Source organism: Podarcis cretensis, assembly GCF_951804945.1.
Source record: "Podarcis cretensis genome assembly, chromosome: 17".
NCBI lineage: Eukaryota > Metazoa > Chordata > Lepidosauria > Squamata > Lacertidae > Podarcis > Podarcis cretensis.
In genome coordinates, this window is record NC_137187.1 from 40,240,619 (window position 1) to 40,265,310 (window position 24,692).

Consider the following 24,692-nt stretch of genomic DNA (forward strand, 5'->3'; position numbering starts at 1 on the left):
CAGCACCTGCATACTCACTGGTTGAGGAAAGCAAAGAGGTACCGCAGGACCACCAACACAGCAGGTGGGAGCTGGGAAAGGAGAGCCCGGAGGTGGGAGATACGCTCAGCCGAAGATTCGAGTTCTGAGAAGAGACCATCAGAGGGGGCAGCATGTATTGGACTTGGATTCACGTAAACACACACACAAAGAAAGAGGCCATGAGGTCCCGCACTTGAGTCGGGATTTGTAAGCTTGCTGAGCAAACAAACACACAGCTGAAGTCTCCAGTTCTTGGTCTGCCTCCTCTTGCTTCTTGGTGTATTATTTGTGCTTTAACCTTCGGAAGTATCTGAAATGTTTCCATGATTAAGTCATGCCATTGTTCCAGCAGCTGAGACCTAGAGGCTTTTCCATTCTGCCCAGCTGAGAGTCTCAGCAGCTCAAAAGCTGCTCCTCTTTCCCCTCACTTCCGTTTGTCACTTCTGCACAGCACTGTCAACATTGGGGACTACAAGCTGTACTAGGATCGAGTAAGTGTGTGCCATAATGTCAATCCTATGCACGCTAGTTACTACAGGCACTATATATCAACAAACAAACAAGAATAATGAAACAGGGGTCTGCACATCTGCGCACAAACTTACGGGCTGTTGCCAGCAGCTCAGGGACAATGTCACTAGGAAAGAGTGGCTTCTCCAATCCCCGAAAATACAGTTTCAGCACTCCAGCTACTGAATCCAAGTCATGGTGCATGTAGCCATCTCTCAGTGGGTCCTCGCCTGGTGAAGAGGGAGCAGTCATTACAGCAATCCCTTTCTTAACCTTATCACATGGTCTCTCATGAACCCAAAGATCTTTCTCCCATCTTTTTACTTTGGCCTTCAGTGGTTGATGGTACAGTGAGTTCCAGAAACATTGCTATGGTCTAGTTTTGTATGTTTAGGCTGTTCTGAATTATTGTTACATTTGCACTTTTTAAAGTAATATTTTGAAGTTTTAAATGACTCTAATTTATATTTTATTATGTCATGACATAATTTTGTGAGTACAATTTTTTTCTCTTGAAGAGCAGGATATAAATCTGTTTACTGGTCATCTTTGAACCGCTGTGTTGCAGGAGCAAAAGCATTTGGACGCAGGAGAGTGTATTCACAAACCCTCCTCCTCAGCCATGAAACTTCCTGGATGAACTTGGACAAACTAGCCTCTCCCACTAACCTACCTCAAAGGGCTGTTGTGAGCATAAAGGAGGAAAGAATTGTGCATGGAAATTGTATTGAGATTCCTTTGGGGTATGATATTTAAAAAGAGAATGCTATAGAAGCAATACATAATTGTGTCAAAGCAGAGTGACTGATTTGGAGAGAGAGGTGGGTGTCTTTCAGAGGAAGCGCCTGCAGAGGAAGTCGTCCTAGGGGAAGGGCGATGGATCAGTGGGTAGAACCCCGGCTTCATAGGCACATACACACAAGCTCAACTGCTGGAATTTTCAAGCAGGGTTGGGAAAGACCCCAGGCTGTTCGAATCCCTGGAGAGCCCCTGCCAGTCAATGCTGACAAGAGGGGGCTAGATGGACCAACAGTCGGACTTGCAATGAGGTAACGTCTTGCATTCCCTTTAGCCTAGAATCACCTCCCACTAATAATCCCATTTATCTGCAGGAAAGCTATGGTGTGAACTTTTACTATTAGCCACCCAGAGAACCTTAGCTATTGGGCATCATATAAATACTGAAAACAAAATAAATCAAGAACTAGACAGTGAAGAAAAGGCCTCCTTGCACATGCTCCATGGCTCAGGTTAAACGCCCAAGCTCCTTCCAGAGCCAGCACACTGACTTTGCTCTTCACCTGCACATCAGCTACGCCTTCCTCCCTTGGCGCAACATCCTTCCAAGTCCTTTCTCTCCTGACTCCTGGCTGATGTACATCCTTTGCTCATTATTTTGTGCCCCATGGGAAACTGTGACCCCCACCACTGCCCTTTCCCCTCCTTCTGGCAAACTCTAAGGCTCATCAAATTTGCCCTCTACTCCTCTCTCTCCGCTGCACACCTCATCGCCTTTCACGGTGGCTCCCCACTTGCACAAGGCTCTCCCCAGGGAGGCTCGCCTGGTGCCTTCCTTACATACCTTTAGGCACCAGGCCAAAGCATTTCTCTTCCGCCAGGTGTTTGGCTGATTAGCATTCTGCAGCTTTTTAAATGTGATTGGGGACATGGGGTTATTGGTTTGTCTTTGTCTTTGTTTTATTACGCATTTTGCATGCTCATTTTGTATTTTGTTTTTATTGTGAACCACCCTGCAATCTTCAGGTGAAGGGCAGTATACAAAGGAGATGATGATGATGTTGATGATGATGATGATGATGATGCCTCACTCACCTTTCTCAAAGGCATTCCGGATCTCTGATACCTGTGCTTGGGACCCTGGCACTCGAAAAATACCTTCATGCTGGAGCCCTGGGGAGAAGAAGAAGAAGACAGGTCGGGGGAAAGAATCCAGTCGCATGTTTCAGCAAGGAAATTTCCCCTTACTGCTGGGATCCACTCACTGCTATGCACAAGTTGGAGATCCTTTTGAAACCTGTGAGTCTGGTCCACATCCCCTAAGGGAAGCATTTGCTGGGAGGGGAGAGGGGCTCAGCTTACCATGGAGATTGATGAAGCGGATGCAGCTCTCCACGACAAGGGGGACAGCCTGGCCTGAGCTCTGGAGTTACGGAAAGGAAAGGAAAATGTCACAGAGCAGCTTCATCACAGAACAACCAGGACTGTGTGGATGCTCCCTTTCCACAGGAGCCCATCAAAAGCATAGAGTGTAATTTTGGGGGCAGAATTCAGCTTCCTGATAATCCCAGCTTTCATTTTTTTAAAAAAAGTTTCCAGCTCTCTTGATTGTGAATATACTTATTTACCGTATTAATACAGTAATTACATTTATTTTCTCCCATGGTCAGTATAGTGTGGAAGGGACACTGCCAGTTCAGAGTTTATCTTCGCCTTGGAATCATTACTTGGCCTTAGGCCAACCACTCTCCAGTCTCAGCCTCACAACCTCAGTAGGGGGAGAGTATTGCAGCCTTTACTGGGCTGCTGTTAGGATTACTAGGATAAGAGATAAGAAATGAAATAATGGAAAAGCCACATATATGATTATTACTATTGTATTATTCTATTATTATTATTATTATTATTATTATTATTATTATTATTATTAATTTCCATAGTGTTCAAGCCCTAAACCTGTTTCCCAGACATGCAAAGACACAAGCAGGTGATCTACAGGGTTCTCTCTCTCTGTCTTATGTATATATATATATATAGAGAGAGAGAGAGACTACCAGCTAGTGCAGTGTAGAATCAGACTGCTGGGAAGACCTGGGTTCAAATCCCTCCCCTGCCCTGCCATGGGCCAGTTGCTGTCTCTCAACCTAAGCTGCCTTACAGTGTTGCTGTGAAGGCAAAATGGAAAGCGGAGGAAAGAGCCACCATGTGCACTACCCTAAGTTTCCTGACAAAAGGATGGGATTTAAGTGCAAATCAGTCCATCAGATTCCTAGTGGCTGGGACTTGTCTTCAGTGCCTTATGCAGCTCCTCACCTCCCCACGGTTAGCAAGACCAGAATGAATTGTGTGCCTTCATGACTTCTGCAGGCCAAATAAATTGGTTCTACTTATAGCAGAATTATTATTATTTTCAGAGCAGTATATATACAGCTCTGACCATGTCCCACCTAGGAAAATGGCTCCACCCTGTCCAGAATATTATAATATAGCTCCAGGTTATAAATACATACCCACTCCTATTATTGTTATTGTTGTTATGCACCCTACAACAATGAAGAAGCGAATCTTACAGATGTGCAAAAAATAAATGCTAAGCAGACATAAGTGGAATCTCTCATTTACATGTCATTCCCCTGCGCTGCAAATGAGAGAGACCTCTGAATTATGAGGAAGAGTCTTTACAGTCATGTCAAACTCAAGCTTATTGGCACTGACGAAGCAAAGAACCGTGTTATGGCCTAGAAATCCCACTAGATGGTGCCAGAGTGAATGCAATTCTCCCTCTAAGGCAGGGGTGATCTGGAGAGCACCAGGGCATGAACCATGGCATGACAGGATGTCAAACATTAACTTCCCTCAGTCCTGTCAGGCCACTTGGGGGTTTCCAAACAAGATACTGGACCACCATGAGGGATAGGAAGTTGGTGCCCTTTTTTATTTTTTCACAAGAATAGGTCATGGGGCTGACACACTATTGTCTGCTCTTTGCATGTGAGATTCAGTCCTGTATACCTGAAGGAGCGTCTCCACCCCCATCATCAAGCCCGGACACTGAGGTCCAGCTCTGAGGGCCTTCTGGCGGTTCCCTACCTGCGAGAAGCGAGGTTACAAGGAACCAGGCAGAGGGCTTTCTCTGTTGTGGTGCCCTCCCTGTGGAACGCCCTCCCAGCAGATGTCAAGGCAATAAACAACTATTTTACTTTTAAAAGACAACTGAAGGCAGCCCTGTTTAGGGAAGTTTTTAATGTCTGATGCTGTATTGCTTTTAATATTCAGTTGGAAGCCACCCAGAGTGGCTGGGGTATAAATAATATATTATTATTATTATTATTATTATTATTATTATTATTATTATTAAATATTGTTTGCAGGTGTGCATGGGTGGGGCTACGGGTTCAAAGAGCCACAGAGCTGCCCCCGCTGTGTGTCTTGCTCCCCTCTTCCTGGTAATATCTATGTGAAGAGATGCCCTCATGCTGTGCGATGTCACACATGTTGCACATTGTACATGCTCTCTCAAGCTCACCTCCGTGGGAAGGACTTGGCTTTAGCTACCAGAAATCAGAGGTGGAGCTTAGGTAATTTCCCCAAGCCATTCTGAGGGCTTGGGAAAATGTCCCTGACCGTCCTGGCCAGCCTTTCCCACCCGACTAAAGCTCTCCCCATCGCCGCAATCTGAAGCGCACTCTCCTCCTTCCATTTCAGTCAGTGGATTGGAAGGGGCCATCCACTCAGGGTAACATGTGGTTGCAACATGCAGTCGCTATTCATCACAAGTGCAGGCCGAGAGCTCCCTGTTACAGGCAAACAAAGAACAACAACAAAAGGAGATTGGAAGCAGCATGTCCAAAACACACAAGCAGGGAGGAGTGTCACAAACATGCACCCACAGGGATGCAGCTTCACACACCTCAGTGTGCAAAGCATGCACACATGCAAAGGCAGCACTTCATGTTCCCACAAACACTTGTGCACAAGTTACACACAACAAATATGTGCAAGCTCTCTTCACAAAAACTAGCGAAGCATCCTCTCCGTGCCTGTCACATTGCTGGTCCCATCTGCCCTGCCTGCCCACCCCAGTCATGTACCTGCTTCCGTGTCTGCAGCCTCCTTCTCCTTGGGGCAGCACAGACAGGAGAGACAGAGTCAGCAAGCGCATTACAAGCAGCAGGAGCAGCGGGTGCGACTGGGAAGAGCCAGAGGCAAAAGCAGGGCCAGGGAGGCAGAGAGTTCTTGTACTAGGCAGAGGGCAAGAAAGCGGGGCTAGAAGGAGCTGGGCAGGAGGGCATAGCAGCTCAGGGCAGCAGCCAGTACCTCCAAAAAGGCCTGCAGGTCACCCCCGAAGAGCTTGTGGTGGTAGCACGAGGGCTGGCGGGAACGCCGGATGCGCTGGGACTGTGGCCTAGAACCAAGTTTTGTGTAGGGTGGGGAGGGAGGGAGGAAGATGTCAGAGACTCCCCCAGAGCTGGAACTGGACTCCTTCCCATAGTTCTGCTTGGTTCCTCAACCACAGAATACACAGTGGAAGCCTTCACTGCCCCACTGGGCACAGGGGAAGGGGCAACACGCAGAGTGCCCATCTCTCCACCCCCAGCACTGCCATGTGAGTATCCACCATTTTCATGACCCCTTCGGCTTCCTTTTACCTGGCCAGTTCTCGGTCCACAGCAGCACCTGGGAGAGCAAGGAAATAGAAGACAGGGAAGTTAGCATCTGGAGTCCTGGATCTCTGTGGCTCAAATTTATGATGAAGAGAAATGTACACAGCTTCATCAGCAAGCATGTGATGGAAGCACCTCCATTTGCCATTTACAGCCTGCTCATTCTCAGAAAGTGGAATTGCAGATTGACACAAGAGCTAGCCAATGAAACGAGGCTTCTTCCTCTCCTGCTTTTTTAAGCAAGACTGGGTACATTTCAGCTATAAAAGCCAAATCCTTCACCTCTTGGAATAGTTTTTAAAGTGTTCTAAAACAATGCAAAATCCTAAATAAGTTTAAAATGCTGAATTTAAATGTGCCAGCTGCTAGGAGTTTGAGAAGGGTAAGAGAAACAGGCAGCCTTCCTAAAGTATGATGGTCAGACAGTTAGAATTTGATGCACGTGCTGTGTGTGTCTTTGAAATGAGTGGAGGTGAGGGAACAAAGCTACTCTAAAAAGGGACATCTGTCTTCACCCTGACGCTGGAATACCTGCAATCACTTTTCCTATAAGAAACCCTGGAGACAACAGTTTTGCGGGGAGCCTGGAGGATTCTTAGCTCAGATCCTCAGTACTTCACAGACTCTTGGGTTTATTTGCAAGAAAGGCTGGCAATTAAACAGATATAAACTACAGGTAATTTTTGTACTCCAAGCCATCCCGAATTCCCATGCCTCATCTAGCCCAGACTGGCAATCTACTCCCCATGTTCTCACCCTTCTCTATCGCCTCCTTCATCTGGTCATGCTTTGCTTGTAGTTTGGTTTGAATGCTTCGTCCGGAGAGATATTCTTTGAATTTCTGCACAAGAGACACCAAGAAGTCTGTTATCAGAGAAGATAGCAGGGAGACCTCAGGCTCTAAGACAGAAAGAGGCGCTGGGATTACAGCTCTGTCCCTGGGAAGACCTAGAGAAGCCTTCCAGGGGCAAGCGGAAGAGAAAGGGACCTCACTTGGGACAGCCTTGCCATGGCCAACAGGGGCATAAGTTCTAGTGGCCTAATCAAAAGTGGGGGCGGGGAGAGATCTCCAGAGCAGGATCCACTGCATGACCACAGCCTGGAAAGGTATCTGCTCCCATGTCAAATGCAAGGGGTCCTGTGCTTGGCTCTCTTGCTCTTTTCACTTATGCACCACTTTCCATCACAAAACGTTGTGGTCTGGACTGCGTAGGTGGGACTTGCAAGAGGCTGATGAGCAGCCAGGCCCACATTTGGGGCCATGGGGATTCACCTTTTGGATACCATCTATCAAAACGGCTTTGAATGTTCATGGTTCTAAGAATCTTTGGCTGGGTACCATGATGTAGAAGCTCTCCGTCTCCTGCTGGTTGGCCCGGCGCTTTGCCAAGGCCTGCTTCCCACCAGCGTCAGAGCCGGTAGACTTGAGCGACTCCGTCGACTGACAGCCCTGAAAGGCATCCAGTGCTTCTGGCTCCTCTGCTGCCAACAGGTCGACCAGGCTTTGCAGGGTGGCCTTCAGAGTCTTGTTTACCTGTGGAAGGAAGCAGAAAACTCTACACCGAGAGCCATTGACAGTGGACTGCTGGCGCTTAACAAAGGGAATGAATGTTTCCCTTATAATACTAATGAAGGAGCTGGGAAGGCGGATGGAAGGTGAATGATTATCTTTCCCCTGCCCAATAATTGTTTCCTGCAAATGACCCCCAGCTATTCTTTTCTTAAAGGAAGAAAGCAACAAGAAGGAACCAAAACCCAAGTAAGTCATGGGGGCAGCTGACACTGGCAAATCAGTGGGATCAGGAAGGGTTATACTCCAATAATTAATAATAATAATAATAAATTATTATTACTACCCCGCCCATCTGGCTGGGTTTCCCCAGCCACTCTGGGCGGCTTCCAACAAAAAATTAAAAATACATTAAAACATCAGTCATTAAAAACTTCCCTAAACAGGGCTGCCTTCAGATGTCTTCTAAATGTCATATAGCTATTTATTTCTTTGACATCTGATAGGAGGGATCCCATTTGCTAATCCTCTCCTTTCTTGTTTTAAATTGCTGAGACTTTTAGTCGTGATAATATATTCATAAATTTGGCAAACTATAAGCTAGCTAACTACTGTATGTGCCTCCCCGCTGCCCTGTTTTATCACAGCAAATGTGGAGATGGGACCAAACATTTGCCCCCATAATGCCTACCTAGTAAGGTCTTAAGTGACATATTAGTGTACACACACATCCCCTGGGTCTTGGGTGGTGCAGTGCAGGTTAAGCTCTAGGCTTATTAAATGTGTACATTGCTTCCTGCTAAAAAGGAGCAGGGCTGTAGCAGACGGAAGGCAGAAAGCAGCGGGCTTAGTTCTCAGCAAATCCCACTGACCACTATGGAATGTGGGACATGGTTCATTCATATGCTCTATATCTGAATAAGATTCATCTCAAATATTGGGGGTGAGGAGGCTTAGTGGCAGAGCATCTGACTTGCATGCAGAATGGCCCAGGTTCAGTCCCCAATGGAGTCTCCAGGCTGGGCTGTGCAAGACCCTGACCGAAACCCTGGAGAGCCACAGCCTCCGTACTGGAGGCTGATGAGGACTGACTTGATATAAGGCAGCTTCCTGTGTTCCTAAAATAAAAACCAAAGGGCTTGGATTTTCCTAAATACTCCACAAAGCCCCACAAAGCACCCTGTACAGCAGTGATTCTGAGTGTAGCTTGCAGCTGTTTGTATTTGCCTAGATGGGTGAGTAACAACCTCCCCCTAGCGCTCCTTCCTCTGACCAGGGACACCCACTGATCTCTGCTGCCACAGAGCAATCAAGAGCAGAGGGGAAGCAAAACAGAAAGTGAAGTCACCAAGGGAGAAGACTCCCCACCCCTTGAAGTCCACTGGGGCCTGCACAGACATTCCTCACTTTCTCCCACACTCACGAGAAACTGCCATTCACTCCGACAAGCGGGAAGTTTTACGGACATACTAGATGGTTTTTATTGGAAAGGCTTCTCACAAAGATTAAAACTAAGTTACAATTAAGAGGGGGAAAGGATTTGCTGAGAAGCATATGAAAACAGTCTGTCGGAGAATCAGCTGTGAGTGTCGGGGAAATAATGGGAGACAGCGAGTTGGATTACTTTCACTTTTAAAGAAACTGCGCAATAAAATGCCTAAGGCATTGATTTGGAAATTAAATAGAGCCTTTTGGCTCAAGTAATAAGAAAGGAAATTTAAGACTGCGGACACCAACCTTTTTTTGCTTTTATTTGTTGGGATGTTCAAGGACTTTGTGATTATAAAATCCTCTTTTTTTAATGTGGAATACAACCCCCCCCCCACTCTTTGGAGCTATAAGTTGGAGATACAAAGTGCCATCTTGTCACCAGTGAAGGAGCTTCTTGTAGCCATTTTGTCGCCAGTGAAGGAGCTTTCCCTTCCCTTGTGGATATAATTGCAGAGGATTTAATTTTGGAAGACACATTTGGACAGCACCACTTGGAAGAAAGAGGTTTTTTCTGACAGTGGCGCCTCGCAAGACGAAATCAATTCTGGGACATCCAGACTTTAAAAGGATCAAGAAACAGAATTTGAGTTATACTCTTAAATATAGAGGTCTGGATGGAAGAAGAATGATCTTTTCTGAGAGTTTCCCTAAGATTGGGCCTTCTGAAATTAAAGACTACCAAAAAGACGGCAAAGTGGAATCGAGAGAGATTTAGACATGGACGTGGGGTCTCCAGGCCAGCAGTAGACAGATGGATGGATTTTGGGGATTGAAACCGGGAAAGGGGGGAGGGAGATTTGGAACCCAAAGGCTGTAAAATTATATCTTTTTATTTTCTTTTGTTTTACTTTGTGTGACAAAAAAAAAGGGGAATTCGTGGAAGGGAACTGGGGTCGATCTTAGGGAAGTACAAAAAATATAAAGAGAAATGGTTATATAAGATAAATTAAATCTGAATAATGGGCTAATTATAATTATAATAAGGTTTTAAAATTTGGGGTAAGAATTTGTGGAACTAATCTAATGGAAATGGAATACAAGAGGGGGAGGGGGGGGAGTCCTGGAAAGATGTTAATGAAAGTAAGGTTTTAAATGTAAATTTTATTTTTTTATTTTTTATTTTTATTTTTTTTATTCTGGATTTATTGGAAATTTTAATAAATATCATTTAAAAATAATAATAATAATAATTCATTCCGCGAGTTTTTTCGTCTTGCGATTTTTTCGTCTTGCGAAGCACGGACTTTGGAAAAGCTTCAAAAATCACCAAAGTCTTCAAAAACCTCAAAATAAGCTACCACACTATGAGTTGCTATGAGTTGCTCCTCGAAGTGAATGCACGGTTTTAAGAAGAAGGAAACAAACTTGCAAGACAAAGGAAACAAACTTGCAAGACGTTTTCGTCTTGCGAAGCAAGCCCATAGGGAAATCCGTCTTGCGAAGCAACTCAAAAACGAAAAACTCTTTCGTTTTGCGAGTTTCTCGTCTTTCGAGGCATTCGTCTTGCGAGGTACCACTGTATATGGTTTTCTTTTTTTCCCCTTTCCTTGAAGACTACCAGTTTGAATCACCAGTCTGCACTTTGGGTCTTTCCTTCATTTTATATTTGTATTATTGGATTTAAAATAATGCAATCTCTGCAGGAGACTGTTTAAAGGGATTTAAGAAGGGGAACGTTCTTTGTTTTATTTCGAAACTTGCAACCAATTCCAGGGATATAGCTAATCGAGTGGCAAGAAGGCATTGAAGGGTTTTTTAATTAATTTTGAGCTGGTCATATTTATGGATATAGCTATATAAGTGGCAAGAAGATTGTTTGGATACACTTATTGCACTTAAGGGTTTTGACTCACTTGCTGCATCCAAGGAGTATATCTGATAATTTTGAAGGAGTATATTTTATAACTTTTATGAACTTTCTATTCTGGTTTAAACTGAGGTTTTTTGGGGGATTTTCTCTTATTGAAATTAGAAATTGGAAATAATTGATTTATTCGAAGTGATTTTTGTTTGTTTGTTTGTTTGTTTGAGGCTGAGGCTGGTTTAAAGGATCTAAAGTATTAATGAATTAGGAATTGATAAGAAGCAGAGGTGGCAGGAGCAGGAGGTGATGAAGGAGACTCTGTAGAGTTGGAAGAGGAAGAGGAGCGAAGCAGAAAGGATAAAAGAAGAGGAAGAGGAGAAAAATGGGAAGAGGAAGAGGAAATTGAAAAAGAACAAGAAGAGGAAGAGAAATAAAAATATAAGACGAAAAAATATTTAATCGGCAGACACTATGGCACTAAAATTATGGACATGGAATGTGAATGGAATGAATGATTTAAAAAGGGAATAAAGTGGGACAATATTTAAAACAAAAGAATTTGGATATTATTTGTTTACAAGAGACTCATGTTAAAAAAACGCACAGGAAAATTTTAATTAACAAAAAATTAGGAAATGAATTTATTTCATCGGATAAAAGCAAAAAGAGAGGGGTGGTATTGTACATAAAAAACAAATTAGAGGCACAACAATTATTTAAGGATGAAGAAGAAGAAGAAGAAGAAGAAGAAGAAGAAGAAGAAGAGTAGTAGTAGTTTGGATTTGATATCCCGCTTTACCACTACCCGAAGGAGTCTCAAAGCGGCTAACATTCTCCTTTCCCTTCCTCCCCCACAACAAATACTCTGTGAGGTGAGTGAGGCTGAGAGACTTCAAAGAAGTGTGACTGGCCCAAGGTCACCCAGCAGCTGCAAGTGGAGGAGTGGAGACGCGAACCCGGTTCCCCAGATTACGAGACTACCGCTCTTAACCACTAGAAGGCAGGATTATAGCAGTCCAAGTCAGTTGGCAAGGTGAAAAACTGATAATTATTGGAGTATATGCACCGAATGGCAGTAAAGCAGAATTTTTTTTAGGTCTGGAGGAAAAATTATTTGAACATTTGGATCAAAAAGTAATAATAATGGGTGATATGAATGGTGTGGTATCAATGGAGATGGATAGACTTCGGGCTAAAGGCAAAACGAAGGAAGGGAAATTACCAAAAACCCTTTTTGACATGGTGGAAAATTGTAACTTGGTGGATATATGGAGACTGAGACACCCATTAGAAAAACAATTTACTTTTCATAGAATCATAGAATCATAGAGTTGGAAGAGACCACAAGGGCCATCGAGTCCAACCCCCTGCCAAGCAGGAAACACCATCAGAGGTTTTCATTCAGAGGTAAATCAATCAATGTCACAAACTGATCAGATATGGGTTTCTAGTGAAATAACCACAAGAATAATAAAGACTGAGATTCAACCTAAAGTTCTATCAGATCACAATGCGGTTAAAGCTATTTTAAAAGGGAATGAAGAAAAATCTTTTTGGTGGAGACTAAATGAAAGTCTTTTAGATGATCAGAAGATAGTGGACAGAGCTCAGAAATGTTTAGTGGACTATTTTGTAAATAATGTTAACAAAGGAACAAAGATGAGTATGGTTTGGGATGCAAGCAAAGCTGTTATGAGAGGATTCTTCATTCAACAAAATGCAATAAAAAATAGAATGAGAGAAAAAGGGAAAAAAGAAATTTTAAGACAAATAATGGAGAATGAAAAAAATTAACTATAAGACCTAAGGATGAAAAGGTCAAGTAAAGTATAAAAATGCTCCAGACACAATTTGCGATGATAATCAATAAAGAAGTAGAATGGAATATAAGAAGAATGAAACAAAAGAATTTTGAATTTGCAAATAAATCAGGGAAATGGCTAGCTTGGCAAATTAAAAAAAGGAAAGAACAGAACATAATTAATAAAATCAAAATAGAAGATCAAGAGATTGAGAATCCGAAAGGAATAAGGAAAGGTTTTGTGGACTGTGGGTTAAAGCCTCAGCGCCTAGGGCTTGCCGATCGAAAGGTCGGCGGTTTGAATCCCTGCGGCGGGGTGCGCTCCCGCTGCTCGGTCCCAGCGCCTGCCAACCTAGCAGTTCGAAAGCACCTCCGGGTGCAAGTAGATAAATAGGGACCGCTTACCAGCGGGAAGGTAAACGGCGTTTCCGTGTGCAGCTCTGGCTCTGGCCAGAGCAGCGATGTCACGCTGGCCACGTGACCCGGAAGTGTCTCCGGACAGCGCTGGCCCCTGGCCTCTTAAGTGAGATTGGCGCACAACCCCAGAGTCTGTCAAGACTGGCCCGTACGGGCAGGGGTACCTTTACCTTTACCTTTTATATAAAAGAAAAGAGAAACTCAACATAAAGACAATGGAGGAGTATTTAATGAAGAAAAAGGTGCAAAAAATATCAAAGAGTAATAAAATTAAACTGAATGAACCAATAGAATTAAGAAGAAATTCAAATGGCAATAAAGGATTTGAAGAGTGGGAAGTCGCCGGGACCGGATGGATTCAGTGCAAGATATTATAAAGAAATGAAACACACTCTACTTGTACCATTGAAAGAAGTAATGAATAACATATTGAAAGAAGGAGAAATACCTGAGACCTGGAAAGAAGCATATATAATGTTTATTCCCAAACAAGACTCTGATTTAACACAGGTTAAAAATTACAGGCCAATTTCATTATTGAATAATGACTATAAAATGTTTGCAAATATTTTAGCAAATAGGATGAAAAAGGTATTAAAGGAAATGATTCATAGGGATCAAACAGGTTTCCTTCCTGGTAGGCAGATGAAAGATAACATAAGAAATATAATCAATATAATAGAGTATCTGTCAAACAGGAAGGATAAACAAGCGATGTTGATATTTGTGGATGCCAAGAAGGCCTTTGATAATATTTATTGGGAATTTATGTTAAAGAATTTGGAATATATGGATATGGGTCAATCTTTTCTGAGTGGTATAAAGGCAATATATTAGAGCAGAGAGCAAAATTAATTGTTAACAATGTTATAACAGAAAATATTGCCATAACTAAGGGTACAAGACAAGGGTGTCCTTTATCTCCATTATTATTCATTTCGGTCCTAGAAGTCTTCCTAAGAACACTAAGAAATAATGAAAAAATAAAAGGTGTGACAGTTGGTTGTAATGAATACAAGGTTAAAGCCTTTGCCAATGACTTGGTTATAACTATAGAAGATCCTATGCAGAGTGTCAAAGAGGTGTTAGAAGAGATAGAACATTTTGGTCTGGTGTCCGGCTTTAAGTTAAATAGGAAAAAAACTAAAATAATTGCTAAGAATATGGATCAAGAGACAATAGAAAGAATACAGCAACAAACAGAGATGAATGTGGTTAGGAAAGTTAAGTATTTAGGGATTACGTTAACTCCCAGGAGTATTGACCTGTTTCAAAACAATTATGTACCAATATGGAATAAAATTAAACGTGACCTAGAGGTGTGGGGAAGAATGAAACTATCATTATGGAGAAGAATTGCAACGATAAAGATGAGCGTGCTACCGAAAATGTTGTTTCTGTTTCAAACAATTCCAATAATTAAAGGTGTGACAATATTTAAAGAATGGCAAAGAATAACGTCAAGATATATCTGGCAGGGCAAGAAGCCAAGAATAAAATTTAAGATATTAACAGATGCAAAAGATATAGGAGGCTTTGCCCTGCCAGATTTAAAGTATGAAGCTTCGTGTCTTTGCTGGGTGAAAGAATGGATAAAGTTAGAAAACACAGAATTGTTGGATTTAGAAGGTTATGATAATAGATTCGGTTGGCACGCGTATTTATGGTGTGAAAAGTATTCTTTTCACACCATAAAGGTTTTGAAAACCACATCTTTAGAGGAAACAAAAAAAATTCCTTCCAGTAGCACCTTAAAGACCAACTAAGTTAGTTCTTGGTATGAGCTTTCGTGTGCATGCACACTTCTTCAGATACACTGAAACAGAAGTTTCCAGACCCTTCTATATAGTGAGAAGGTGGGGAGGGGTATTACTCAGAAGGGTGGTGGGAATGGGTGATTGGCAGATAGCTGTGATGAGCCTGTTGACGACTCTTAACGACTGCAATAGGTCTTACAGGAAAAAGCAAGGGGTGAGAAGGTGAAAAATGGCTTTGTCATGTATAATGAGATAAGAATCCAAGGTCTTTGTTCAGACCAGGACTCTCCATGGTTTTAAGTTTGGTGATAAGTTGCAATTCAGCAGCTTCTCTTTCCAGTCTATTTCTGAAATTCCTTTGTAGTAAAACAGCTACTTTGAGATCTTGTATAGAGATCTCAAAGTAGCTGTTTTACTACAAAGGAATTTCAGAAATAGACTGGAAAGAGAAGCTGCTGAATTGCAACTTATCACCAAACTTAAAACCATGGAGAGTCCTGGTCTGAACAAAGACCTTGGATTCTTATCTCATTATACATGACAAAGCCATTTTTCACCTTCTCACCCCTTGCTTTTTCCTGTAAGACCTATTGCAGTCGTTAAGAGTCGTCAACAGGCTCATCACAGCTATCTGCCAATCACCCATTCCCACCACCCTTCTGAGTAATACCCCTCCCCACCTTCTCACTATATAGAAGGGTCTGGAAACTTCTGTTTCAGTGTATCTGAAGAAGTGTGCATGCACACGAAAGCTCATACCAAGAACTAACTTAGTTGGTCTTTAAGGTGCTACTGGAAGGAATTTTTTTTGTTTTGACTATGGCAGACCAACACGGCTACCTATCTGTAACTACATCTTTAGAGGATCGTTGATTGAAGTCTGGAATAGGTATAAAAATTTATTAGAGTTTAAAACTCCATATTGCCTATCACCATTGGAGATAATGAGTGTGAAAAAGATCAATATGACAGGGAGATGGATTACATATGAGAATTTGATAATCAAAGAAGGTAATAAATGGAAATTGAAACCATATGAAGAAGTTAAAGAAAATGTGAATGATTGGTTGCACTATTTTCAGTTGAATGCAGTGTTCAAAAAAGAGATGTCAGAAAGAAGTTTTCAGGAAAAGAAATCTAGGTTTCATCAAGAAATCTTGAATAGTGATGTTAAAATTTTATCAAAAATGTATAAATTATTACTTGAGTGGCATACAAAGGACGAAGAAGTAAAATCAGTTATGATTCAGTGGGCCAAAGATTTTGGTTATAATATACAATTTGATGAGTGGATAAAATTGTGGAAAGAAGGAATGAAATTCACTGCATGCACTACAATAAAAGAAAATGTTATGAAAATGATGTATAGATGGTATGTAACACCAGTGAAACTTGGTAAGATGTATAAAGTCGGTAATAAATGTTGGAAATGTCAGGAAAAAGAAGGAACATTTTATCACATGTGGTGGGAGTGTAAAAAAGTAAAAGGTTTCTGGGAAATGATTTATAATGAGATGAAGAAAATGTTGAAATATACTTTTGTTAAGAAACCAGAAGCATTTTTATTAGGAATATTAGGGAATGAAATTAAAAAGAAGGATGTGAAGTTATTTAGGTATGCAGTCACAGCAGCTAGAATTTTGATGGCCCAGAAATGGAAACAGGAAGAAATGCCAACGAGGGAAGAATGGAGAATGAAACTGATGGAATACGCAGAAATGGATAAATTAACAGGGAAAATTCGGAACCAACGCGATCAAAGATTCACCGAGGACTGGAATAAATTTACAGAGTATATCAAAAATGTATGTGAGGAGCAATTAACGCTTGTTGGCTTTCAAGAAGCTCTGTGAAAATGATTGATAGAAATGTTGCTTAAATGATATGATGAGATTAAGATTGTTAAAGCACAATATAAATTTAAGAAATGTGAGTAATTGTGATAATATGGAAAATTGTCAGACAGGCTGAAGGAAGTCTAAAAGATGTATATGTTAGAAGTGGATGTTAAACATGGATGGAATGCATATTGGAAATTGAATAAAAATTAATTATATAAAAAAAGAGGAGCATGCTTGGGGGAAGCAAAGCATTGCATGGCTGTTGAGGGCGAAATCATGAAGCATCCCTGGCTCTCATCCATTCAACCAAACGGAACGCCAACTGTGAAATTTGTAGCTGTTGACCTGAAGCCACTTCCTTCACCTCACCAAAAAGAAAGGAAACAGCCCCAGGACTAGAAAAGCACTAGAAAGCAACATGAAAGGCAGGAAAAGCTGTGTAATACAAAATGATACCTTTCACTATTGCATAAAAAAAAATCAAATACACTTGGCACACCAGGGTCTGTTCTGGGGGTCCGCGCACAAAGGCAAAATCATGCAAAATCAGGAACCCCCAAAATTGCCCCCTCCTCCCCCCGTAAGGCAGAGGGAAACTTAACATACCTTACAGAAAGGAAACCCGGGGATATTCCCAGAGCCCTTGCGATGCCTTCGCAAATATGAGCCCAGAGTTTCCTTTCTGACAGGTAAATGACCATGCAGAACTGCTTTTTAAAAATGTATATGTGATTTTATATTGTTTCATCTAGTTTTATCTAGCTGAGCTTTAAAATTTTGTAATTGGTGTTTTTATCTTGATACGGGTCATTGACCGTAATAAAATGACTTGACTTGACCTTCCCAGAGCCTGGCAAACAAGGAAAACCCACTGGGTGCACAGCAGGTGGTAGGGAAATAAATAAATGGAGACAGAGGTATATCAAGTCCCCCCCCCTCCATTAATTCATTTATTTCTCCACCACTTGCAAAAGGTTGTGGTAGTAGGTGTAAAGTGGGTGTAAGTTGCAGGCCCACTGCTTATGGTTATGTGCTCATTTGCACTTAGTTTGAGCTAGTACTCAGCCCTGTGGTTTGTCCTTAATGCTTCTGAAGACATGCAGAGTGTTTCCAGATCACTACTGCTGCCTGAGTGAGCAGCAGGGTTGTGGTGGCGGCTCTGCCACTCTGTCTGAGACTGCTACTCCCCAGCAAGGAATTCAGCCTAAATGTGTTTTCTTTAAAATGTGAAGCCATGATTTAATGTTTTGTCTTTGTGTGGAGGAGCAGTCAGCTGAACCCCAGCCTACAGTCTGAAGACACTAGGCCTATGTCTTGCACAATATTAATCCCAGTTCGTCGTCACCAGAACCCATGGCTACCATTTGGAAATTTCTGGGCTCAAGCAAATCAGAGGAGAGGGGAGGGGGCTTGACTTTGTTCTCTGCTGACACTCACCTCATCTGTCTCCAGGGTGATGGCATTGAGACGGGACTGGAGATGCTGGAAGCGGGAAACTAGTTCATTTCTCAGGGGACCCTCGGCCCGGACCTCAGACACCTGAAGATGGCAAGGAGAGAATAAGTACCAGACAAAAGGGTATGTTCTATAGGGAGCCAGGAATGAGCAGCCCCTTACCTCATCGCCCTCATGAGGCTGGTAGTCGAAGCACAGGGGAGGACAGTAAGCTGCAGGGTTGGCCTCCATCAACCTGGACTTGTCCCCTAGTGGGTCCAGGGCATCAATGGCTCCTTCAATGGTGCACAGGCCCTGCTGCCAAGCGGCTTGGGCCCGGGACTCTGCTGCTAGGTAAGTCCTCAGCACTTTGCCCAGGGAAAGGTGGAAGCCAAGGTCAAAACACTGGGAAGCATGAGACAAAAGAGACACCCTTAAAACCACATTTGCACTCATCCCTAAAGTGAATTGTCGAATGGGTTGGTCAACTCTGTTTCTGAAAGATGTTCCTGTGCCTTAAATAGCTGCCTAATGCAGGAAGGACTGCAACATACAGCAGGCACAGCTTTACCTGTCCTGATAGCTCCATGATGAAGGAAAGCTGCCCCTGTTGAATTTCTCTGTGCTATGCAGCTGTTTACAACCAAAACGTCTCTATCAGAAAACAGAGTCTGATAATATATGTAACATAACACACAATGCCATTGATAACACAGTGCAAGTTATGCATTATGCCTGATTTGCAGGACAGGATCTGGAATCTTTTTGGTCTAGCTTTTTTCTTTCTCATGTTCTGAAGGCTAGGAATCCTATAACAGTAGAGGAAGCTGAGATGAACAGAGAAGTCGTACCCTTTTACAAGCCTACTCCCCCAGTTTATGTTTCTAACCTGACAGCAAAAACTGCCCGTATATTTTCAGAGGTCCCCCCTCTCTGTAGAACTAGAAACTGGGGCTAGAATTATAAACAGAGAGCTAGAAACTTGGTGTTTTCAAATGAATGAAAATTACTTGCTAAGGTAGCATATCACCTGCTAAAGACACGGCCTTTTCAAGCACACCCGCCAAGTATTCAAAGGGGAGGCATGGCAAAGACACTGGCGACTCTTGAACTAGCTTGACAGTCATACTCCTTTCTCCCTCCACCCTTCCAGGAATCCTGGGAACTGTAGTTCCATGACAGTAGCTGGGCAGCACTAACAGAACTCTCAACGTTCTCACCAAACTACAGTTCCCATGATTTGACCATGATAGTTGGTATAAAACCAATATGCAGTTGTTATGTGGACATCCCCTTAGGGACGAAAAGAGTGAAAATTGTCACAGCACAGAAACAGCCCAACAAAATGTGTGGCACTGATTTTTGTACTGCCAAATGTTATGGTTCTTGCACCAGCTTGGGTGGAGGACGGACTCACGTCTAGCAGGTCAGCAACATCGCGCACATAATAGTTGCTGATGGCAGCATTGGCAGCGTGCAGACTCAACAAGTAGTCATTCCGGGCCTTGGCACATTTCAGCTTGCTCTCCACGAACTTGGACTGTCTCTGCAGGGGTTAGAAACATAGAATTGTAGAGTTGGAAAGGCCCTCCAGAGCCATCAAGTCCAATCTCCATTCCTATAGCAATAGCTTGACAAACTGTTGAGCTAGAGAAAAAGTAGCTTTACACTATCTTTATTTGTTTAGGTAGACAAGGTGGGGAGGATGCAAGAGACAGTTAACCACCTCCTGCTTCAAATTAACCCCTTTAAGATCCTCTCCTCCCAACATCCTAATATCACATAATCTTCCCCAATGGCTGCTGCATGTTACCTAATAGTAATCCTCACTGAACACAGTAGGACTTGTACTATAAGTCTGCTAACCATGGAGGGGAAGGACAAGGAGATACAGATTCATGGTAAAGAGCCACTCATTTATCTCATCTTCTTCTAAAGCCATTCAAGAGGGTGGCCATCACTGCTTCTACAAAGGTTCAGAGTTGCACTGACATCTAAGTTATCTAAGTGTATTACAAGAACTGTGTTTAGTTGCAGAGTATGTAACCCATGTTATTATCCTTTTAAGATATGGGTTAGCTTTGGTATAAAAACAGCTTTGGGAGATGGCCTCAGCCAGTCTGTGCCAAGGAGCATGAGGTCGCAGAGCAAGCATGGGGCCGAAGCAGCTAAATCAGCCAGCCCCCGCGGAGAAGTGGCCTGTGGCCTGGAGCTCACTGACTGACATGAGGACTAATGAGCAGGAGTCCGCAAGGGGTGAAGACTTGCTCCACACTTTCTGCTGTGCCTGTGAAACAGAATGAAGATCAGCTACCATCCACCCCCTGCTCTTCTGAGGCACCTTGAAAGAGCTGGAGAGGAAGGATGGGGCCGGTTCCAGGGGTTCCTGGCTTTACACACTTTTGCTTTTACATGTGGACACCTAGGACCAACCATTGCATGAGATGTAAGTTACTTGTGACAGTGCTATAGATCTTTATTATTATTATTTAAATTTATTTATTTATTTTATACCCTGCCTTTTCCCCTGGCAGGACTCAAGGTGGCTTTCAAATAAAAATAATAAAAACATAAAAACCCCTTTTAATGTGCCAGTAGTCTTACAGTAATTTAAAGCTCGTCCTGTCTCTGGCATCATCTGACACCAAAGTCTTCTCCACCACGAGCTACCAGGAAATTTCAGAGTGGATTGGTGACAGTGGAAAATAGGAGAAGCACTGGGATCTAAACCTCTGTTGACAAAGGGAAGGTGAGGGAACGGGTGTCCCTAACAGTCCCTCAATATCTCAAAAGGACACATTAGATTAGATTTTCAATCTGTTTAAAAGGCAGACAATGAAGTTAAACTATTTAATAAACAGACTGGCCTGCATGAGCAATCCTATGCACATTTATTAACTTCCGTAACATTAATGGGCTTACTCTAAAGTAAGTGTGCATGGATCTGTAGCCCTCATTATTAAAAGCCAGCTGTTACCCCAAGAACCTTCTGGAATATTTAGAGAAAGGCACCCACCTCCATGAGGCCCCCTCCCCTACCTTTTCCAGCAGCCGCTCCACTTTCTTGAGGGAGGTGCGGCGGGGGGCCTTATCCAGCCCTGCCCCACCGGGGGACCCCCCAGGGTCAGAGTGCCTCCCGCCACCACGCTTCTCCTCTTGCCGCTCAGCCTCACGCAGCTTCGCCTCTGCGTTCAGGCAGTCAATGCGGTACGTCTGATAAGACTTCATGGCCTGCAGGGACACAGTGGACATCAAAAGCAGACGGACTCACAGCTGGCCGAGGCTCAGCAGGAATGTCCAGCCAGGAGCCCCAGGTCTTGCCACGCAAAGCAGACCCCAAACTGCATCCCAGCCCCCTGGGCAGCCACAGACCCAGGGCCAAGCGTCTTTGGAGCAGACGCAGACCAGGGGCCGAGGGGGTCCTCACTATATATCCCCAAGTGGCCTTGTTTAGCTGCATTCAATGTCACCTGCCTACCACACTGCCTTCTTGCGCAATGTTAGCGGCACTGAAAAATCCGTGGCCTGAGGTGGCTGCCGCCGTGGAGGAGCCGGACTGTTCATGGGAAGGAGCCTGAGCTCCGTGGCAGAGCCTAGGCCTTGCGCTCTCAGGGCTCAGCGATAAATCCCCGACAGCCCCAGGTGAAAGGATCTTGGGAGCAGGACTAGGAAAGCATAGCTGTCAACTTTTCCCTTTTCTTGCGAGGAATCCTATTCGGAATAAGGGAATTTCCCTTAAAAAGGGGGGAAAGTTGACAGCTATGCTAGTGAAGGAGGTGAGGACAGGTGACCCCACCTAGGCCCGAAGTCACCCCCCCCAACCAGGCCTCAAAACTGTCCAAAATTCCTTTTGTCTTCTAAAAATCCAAAACAGCTTTTCTCTGCTCTTCTCTGCTTTTCTCACAAGATGCTGTGGCAAGGGCAAAACCGTTACGAGAAGGCTTCAAAAAGCTAATGAATAGACAGCTTTCTGTTCATGCTCAGAGGAACTCATGGGCAGGACTCCTGAGGGAGGAGAAAGGGGAGGGAACTGGAAGGGGAATATATACTCTGTGCAAATGACTGTGAACCCGTGCATGTTTTTGTGAACTATCACACTTGCTCCTTCTACCAGTTCATGGATGGTAGAAATAAAAGCTTTTTCTCCGAAACTATTCCTTGAGTGTCTGTTGACTCCCATCTCCCTTTCCCGGGCGCAATATTTTTCCCACCCGAGGGCAAAGCCTCATAAGGCTACACTAGGAAAGACCTCTCTGCCGGACAATAATGCTTGTCCCTAATGACTATTATATAAATAGTCATAAATAATATAATAGTTGCCTGCAACACTCATGTAACCACACCATATTGTTGAAATGGTAATGAGGGTGGCGCTGCATTCTCACCCAAGTACAAAAGACCATGAGCCTGACCATTTTCAAAGCCACGTGACGTGGTTTGTATCAGGAAGCCCATTATAGTCTGCAGGCTAGGAGTGCCCCTGTTGAGCTACCTGTGAGAGTGCGCTCACTCGGGCTTTGAAGCCTGGTCAGTGGAGCATCAGCATCGTTAACTTATTTGTACGCTGATTTTCCATAGCAAACCAAACTCTAAGTAGTTCAAAACGTCAGGAGAGAAAACAGAAAATTTAAAAGGCAAAATATATCAACAAGATGGAAGTAAACTGTCATCCAAATAATAGTAGTAGGCCAATCAAAACTCCTCATACTGATAAATATTCTATTAGGAACAGTCCTGATCTTGGGGACCCTGGGTCTGAGCATGCACATCCCCCCTCCAGATTTGGATAAAGCTATCCGTGGTCACAGCCTGGCCTCAACAACATCAACACAAGGCAGATTTCATTTCACTGCTTTAAAAAAACTGCAATATCCACCAAATATTCCTAGAAGAGAGATGGGGATTTTGCCCTCCAAACTCAAATGCACTTCTAGCAAATACAAAGACAACCACAAACAAAAGTCTTTCTAGGCCCTTTGCTGCAAGAACCGCCATCACTGGTCCTGTACTGCAAGAGCCCAGAAGGGTAGTGGTCACCGGTGGGAGATCTTGCTCGACACTCACCATCTGCAACTCTGAAATTGCCTTCAGTAGCTCGTCCTGCATCTGCTGCTCCATCTCTTTGCTCTGATCAGGGAATATAAAGGTGAGCATGTCAACACAATGTATTCTATGTGTGTCTTGAGATTCTGGACAAGCACAGGAAAAAACATGGAATTTGGGACTGCAGCATGCTGAGAATCTCAGATTTTATGTTTAATAAAAACAAATTTCTAATCCTTATAGCTGTGAAATAAGTTTGCAGTTGTGTGACTAAGGCTTAATAAATATCAGCTGTGTGAATCTTTCTAAGCAGGCAATCCCACAGTCAAAGGGCAGGACCTCAGTGTATATATTACCATAATTGACCAAAATTACAGAATTCAGCTTTTCATTGCTGAGTGCATGGGCTACCTTGGTGCATATTTTTAAGGTGCAGGTCCAGATAAGATCAATGGTAAACCATAGTTTCCACTATGTGACAGTGATATCCAAACTCAAGTGATTGTCCAGTAGTCAGAGTTTACACACACACTCAACTTGAGAAGAGCCTAAATACAAACAACATACTAGGCCCAGAAGGTATGGTGGGCAACCGTGACACTACGCCCCTTCCTCCATAAGTACACCCTGCACCCCCCCCCCTTTTTATTGGCTCTTTGCTTCTACATCCATGTTTGAGATCCTCAGCTGCTGTTTTCCCAGCTTAAGGGCTGAATAAGGGAGGTGTTTGCCACAGTCGCCTAGCAAACAAAATGGTTCCCAACCACTTCTGAAATTAACCTGGAAGTAATTGGGGAGCATGTAGTGGCATAGATGCTGAAGACCCACAGAGAGGCTTTCTTGTAAGACATTTCTGTTTTAAAGCAAACAAAATAGCTGGCTGAGGACAAAGTGTGGCTTCAGCAGGGGCTAAATTCCCAGCAGCTGCCACCACATGGCACATTATTTTAGGCCTGGCATCCTGGGATACAGCTCATTTTTTCTTTCCTTATCAGGAACCTGCCCTTCTGTCATCCAGACTACCTACCTTCCGGGCCAGCCTCCCAACGTCTTCACTGATGTGCACCAACCGCAGTGCCAAGTGGCCTGTGTAGATTTCACTCAGTGCTCCGTGATCCCGGCTTGCCTGCCGCGTCTGGTTGAGAATTGTATACCAACAATTCAGAGGGGATGGGAGATTTTGGTCCTTCCTGCAGGGAAAAAGCAGAGATGCTTTTTAATCTTTGACTAGGTGAACTACCCACCTCTATTGTGCCTTCTCCTGGTCTCTCCTAAGCCTCTGATTCTTTTTATTTTGTTTTGTTCCACCACTATCTAAATTTGAACTGTAAGCCAGGGATGGGGAACTTGTGTGACCCTTCAGGGATGTAGATGATGCTCTCCCAGCCCTGTTGTAAACTCTCCAGGGCAGTGACCTATCTTTTACTTATGTCTCCTTTTTCACTTGTTGGCATCCGTCTGCCTCAAGATACAATGGAGTGTGCCTCCAGGGGTGAAATCAAACCACTGTGTTAGCAGCACCAAAGTGACCTCCCCAGGGCACAAGCCTGGGCAGTGTGCATGGAGGTCCTGAACTGACCAGATGTCAAGACTCCCCTCTCGGCCTTGCTGACATCGTCCAAAGGAAAGCAGAGCAATACATTTGGCAGAAGCTTGGCTGC

General features: G+C 43.5%; 1 protein-coding gene across 3 annotated transcripts in view; it reads right to left on the reverse strand.

Annotated features, from left to right (window-relative positions):
* Window positions 1-24,692, reverse strand: part of ARHGAP4 (Rho GTPase activating protein 4) — a 46,815-nt gene that overhangs the window by 9,592 nt on the left and 12,531 nt on the right. For 2 of the 3 annotated variants that reach the window (XM_079958680.1, XM_079958681.1), the window contains exons 3-16: window positions 24,059-24,221; window positions 23,053-23,115; window positions 21,028-21,219; window positions 19,406-19,534; window positions 18,172-18,393; window positions 17,992-18,093; window positions 7,273-7,467; window positions 6,690-6,774; window positions 5,919-5,946; window positions 5,587-5,674; window positions 2,632-2,692; window positions 2,365-2,442; window positions 627-761; window positions 19-124 (exon numbers count right to left, since the gene is read on the reverse strand). In XM_079958680.1, the coding sequence (XP_079814806.1) occupies window positions 19-124; window positions 627-761; window positions 2,365-2,442; window positions 2,632-2,692; window positions 5,587-5,674; window positions 5,919-5,946; window positions 6,690-6,774; window positions 7,273-7,467; window positions 17,992-18,093; window positions 18,172-18,393; window positions 19,406-19,534; window positions 21,028-21,219; window positions 23,053-23,115; window positions 24,059-24,221 (1,647 nt within the window). Of the gene's footprint in view, window positions 1-18; window positions 125-626; window positions 762-2,364; window positions 2,443-2,631; window positions 2,693-5,586; window positions 5,675-5,918; window positions 5,947-6,689; window positions 6,775-7,272; window positions 7,468-17,991; window positions 18,094-18,171; window positions 18,394-19,405; window positions 19,535-21,027; window positions 21,220-21,466; window positions 21,690-23,052; window positions 23,116-24,058; window positions 24,222-24,692 lie in introns of those variants that run through there. The other variant, XM_079958682.1, reaches the window with a different exon arrangement.